This window comes from Ictalurus punctatus, chromosome 26 (genome assembly GCF_001660625.3).
Source record: "Ictalurus punctatus breed USDA103 chromosome 26, Coco_2.0, whole genome shotgun sequence".
Classification (NCBI taxonomy): Eukaryota; Metazoa; Chordata; class Actinopteri; order Siluriformes; family Ictaluridae; genus Ictalurus; species Ictalurus punctatus.
Window position 1 is genome coordinate 14,183,189 of NC_030441.2, and position 3,933 is coordinate 14,187,121.

Consider the following 3,933-nt stretch of genomic DNA (forward strand, 5'->3'; position numbering starts at 1 on the left):
TGTTAGCGATTTTTAACTTTATTTGACGTTCTATATACACGGTTTGTTTGTTAACGACTTTTAAGTGTTTAATTATTTTTTTTTAAAAATCCATTCGCTAGCCTACGTTCCTGTTTGAAGCCCCATGACAGAAACGCATGTGATTAAGCTAAAAAAATGATTTGACATAATATTACAAAGATATCGGTCCTGCCTGTTGTTGATAAATACCAGTGGTGACGTTTTACAACGCGAGTACGCAGTCCTGTCGCGGGACATTGAGTCATTAGTGTTCCCATGTGTAGTGAGACAGGGTCCTTACCAGTGCATGAACTCGTGTACACGATATACTGAGTCACCACCAGGGGAGCTAGGGAGCTGAATGAGACGCACGTCTAGTCATTGGCTATTTCCCTATCACAGCATACCCGCAAGTGTTTTCTTCCTAATGTTCATTGGTGTAGATGTGAAGGCCAGTGAAAGCATGAAGACGTCAGCGTAGAGATATGCACCAACGCATTTATTCAGGTCTGTAACAGTGGGCGGAGTCTGCACTACTCCTCCACCATTGGTGGTGGAGAAAGCTTGAGGCTGAAGTTTTCACTGTGGTAGATGCTTCCTGTTCCTGGGTGGGCGGGGTTCAGCAGGCCGGTTCTCTCGCTGCTGTGGGAGTGAGTGAGTTCTGTAAGGATCGCCAACTGGAAGACAAAACCACCCCCCAGAGAAACACACAAAATTACTCAACTTATTAAATGGCTTCATTTTGAAAGTAAGAAAACAACAACTGAAAGAATGACTCTGACAAACGCAGAAACGTTAACTTAATGAGGAGGGAAACATTTCTTCATTACTATAAAAATCAGTGCTGTTTATTTCTTTCACACTTGTATACGTGTGTGCGTCTGAATCCACATTCATTAAACGAGCTAATTAGTTTGGTCTCTCCGGAAAATCAGACATTGTATTGTTTAAAATGCGTGTTTTGTCGCCTTCGTTCATTCTTAACTGTGTTAATTATGCACGGAAGCTAACAAAGACAAAGGACTCGTAGGCTCATTATTCCATAAGGTTCCCAAAGGCTTCTTTGGATGGATAATAATTCCCGCTATTTAAACATGTTCTACTTGGAACCTTTTCTGAAAGAGAAACCCTCGATAATAAGAGATAAGCTATTTTACCTCGCTTTTAATTCTTACTGGGAGTTCAGGGACTGAATATTTCTGGCTGTCGAGGTCCATTTTACTGATCATCTACCTCTCAGTCAGCAGCCACAGACATCACAACCATGTGGCACACACGGCACCCCGAACACACCACATTCCTGCCGTTTTTCCACCACACGGTACGACTCGACTCGGCTCGACTCCGTTTTCGGGGGTTTTCCACTGTGGATAGTGCCTGGTACCTGGTACCTTTTTTTAGTACCACCGGTTGAGCTTTGAAGCGAGCCGAGCCGACACTAACTGTGAGCCACGCACTGAGGGAGTAGGAATTCTCCTTAACGAGTGGTTCTGTATTGTGCCTGAATAAATGTGTGTCATGTAATACATACTTTGCGTATAGTAACATTCTATTAATTGAAAATTCTGTATAATTTATCTCGTTAAAATTACAACAAAGGTTTCCGTCTTAGATTTTTACATCTCGCTTGTTACCGATTTCCAAACGGGCGTTTATGGAAGTCGCTCCTGAACCTAACTTACTCATACCGAGCACTACCACGGTTCTAACGCCGCTATTTTACATCCTTAATAGGCTCCGCGTTCGGTGAACAGGAAAGGCGTTTGGAATACGGCCCGACCGTGTATTCGTACACGGCTTCCATAATACAACGCTATTCCTGCGTGAAGGCGAGCGGAAGACGGCACCCGACACTAAACTGCAGTGGAAAAGCAAGCTCGGAAAAGTAAAGCGAGCCGAGTCGAGTCGAGCCGAACCGCGCAGTGGAAAAAAACGCTTTTCATTTTCTCCCTTCACTGTAAGGGTTTATTTTTCTTTGCCATCTCTGTCCTCTGTTTCTACCCCTCACGTCTCACCAAAGCCTTTTTTCACGTCTGTGTACAGTCGGTGTTTTCTTGCCTTTGTCTCATATGCACTCGATGCCAAGCAAGGCATGTTAAGACTTAATTTCAGCCTAGTGTTTTGGTTTTTTTTTTTGTATTTTTATGTGCCCTGAAATTAAAATAAAGATTAGACTATCTACAACTATTCGTTAGGTTGAGATAACGTGAACATATTTTTCTTCCATAAGGTGAAGCATTTCCAAATTAAACTGCACGTTCTGGTGGGAATAATGGGGAAGACAAGATTTAGGTTTTATCTAGATCTAGATGCAGGTCTGTGGTCTATCACGGAGGACGGCTCGTATGCCGCAACACTACAGGCACCGGCGTTAGGATAGGAGAGACAGTGCTGCTCGAGTTGCTGCGTGCTGGTTGGTATCTCTGCAATTGTAGCTTGGTGGGTGGAGGTGAAACTGGAGGTAAAACATTATATAATATAACTGGCTATATATTATTTTACACTCTTGGGTGATTGCACATTGCTATAGTCAATAACCAAAAGTTGGTTAGAGACCAGCAAAAAGCACTGTAGTGGAAGATTACTGACTGAAGCCCTGTTCGGATTGTGGTTTCTCAGATGCTGTTGTGTGAGAGCAGACTGGTTATTTCAGTTAGACCTGTCTTATCAACAAGGTGTTTCTGCCCACAGAACTGCCACTCACTGCATGTTTTGCACCATTCTTTATAAACTCTTGAAACTGTTGTGTGTGTCCCAGGAGGTCAGGAGTTTCTGAAATCCACCTCACAACAGAAACCATGCAACAGTCAAAGTCAAAGACATAAAGACACTGGACTTTCTACTACCGGGAGGTCGTGAGCTCAAATCCCAGCAGCACCAAGCTACCATTACTGGACCCTTGAGCAAGGCCCTTAAGCCTCAACTGCTCAGTTGTATAAATGAGATAAATGTAAGGCGCTCTGCATAAGGGCTTCTGCTAAATACCGTAAATTTAATCATTAGATGTTATAACTGCATGAATGAGCATATATACAGTATACTGTATAGAATATGTATGCATATGGATTTGATGATAAGTATATGGTTATATATCATACACTTATATTGAGATACTTATATATTGTATATGATACATAGTACAAATACTGTAGTATATGGATAATATAATATATAGTTTCACTGTAGGGAAGTCTCATGTGCATGTGTGTGTGTGTGTGTGTGTGTGTGTGTGTGTAGACCAACCCCCCCCCTCTTTGGACACTGAGCTGACAGGTCACGGAGTAGCTCAATATGAAGAAGGACAGATTGTCCGGCGAATCCATTAGTAGGCATCCTCTCCTTCTTATCTCCTAATCTTTCTTTTCTGTTCCATTCTCTCTTGCTGTCTTCTTTATTCCCTCATTCTCCACCCTCTCATCACTCCTCTCGTTCTGTCTCCATATGTCTTCTTTCCTGTCTGCTCTATATCTCTCTCTCTCAGAAGCAGCAAAGAGATGGGAAGAGAGCTGCCCTTATTATGATTCAAAAGAGACATTTATACTGTTCAAACACACAACCTGTGTATATACTCGTGACATTCTCTGACTGAGAGAGAGGCAACGCCTCCTTCACTGGGACGGAGCGGTACAGAGGCCACGCCTCCACAGCACAGAAAGCATATATAGGTTAAGAATCTTCAGTGTAGTACAGCGTACTGAAGCCACGCCTCCTTGGCGCAGTACAGAATGCTAAGACCACGCCTCTAGGACCACTGGGACGGAGCGGTACAGAGGACACGCCTCCACAGCACAGAAAGCATATTTAGGTTAAGAATCTTCAGTCTAGTACAGCGTGCTGAAGCCACGCCTCCTTGGCCCAGTACAGGATGCTAAAGCCACGCCTCCTCGGTCTAAGACAGAGTAAAAGGGCTTACTGTAGACCTGCTTCCTTAAC

At 43.4% G+C, this 3,933-nt stretch overlaps 1 protein-coding gene across 5 annotated transcripts in view; it reads right to left on the minus strand.

Moving 5' to 3' along the window:
* Positions 1-478: 478 nt before the first annotated feature.
* Positions 479-3,933, minus strand: part of vps8 (VPS8 subunit of CORVET complex) — a 111,662-nt gene continuing 108,207 nt past the window's right edge. For all 5 annotated transcript variants that reach the window (XM_053676411.1, XM_053676410.1, XM_053676409.1 and 2 more), the window contains one exon: positions 479-677. In XM_053676411.1, the coding sequence (XP_053532386.1) occupies positions 534-677 (144 nt within the window). In that variant the 3' untranslated portion in view covers positions 479-533. The remainder of the gene's footprint in view (positions 678-3,933) is intronic.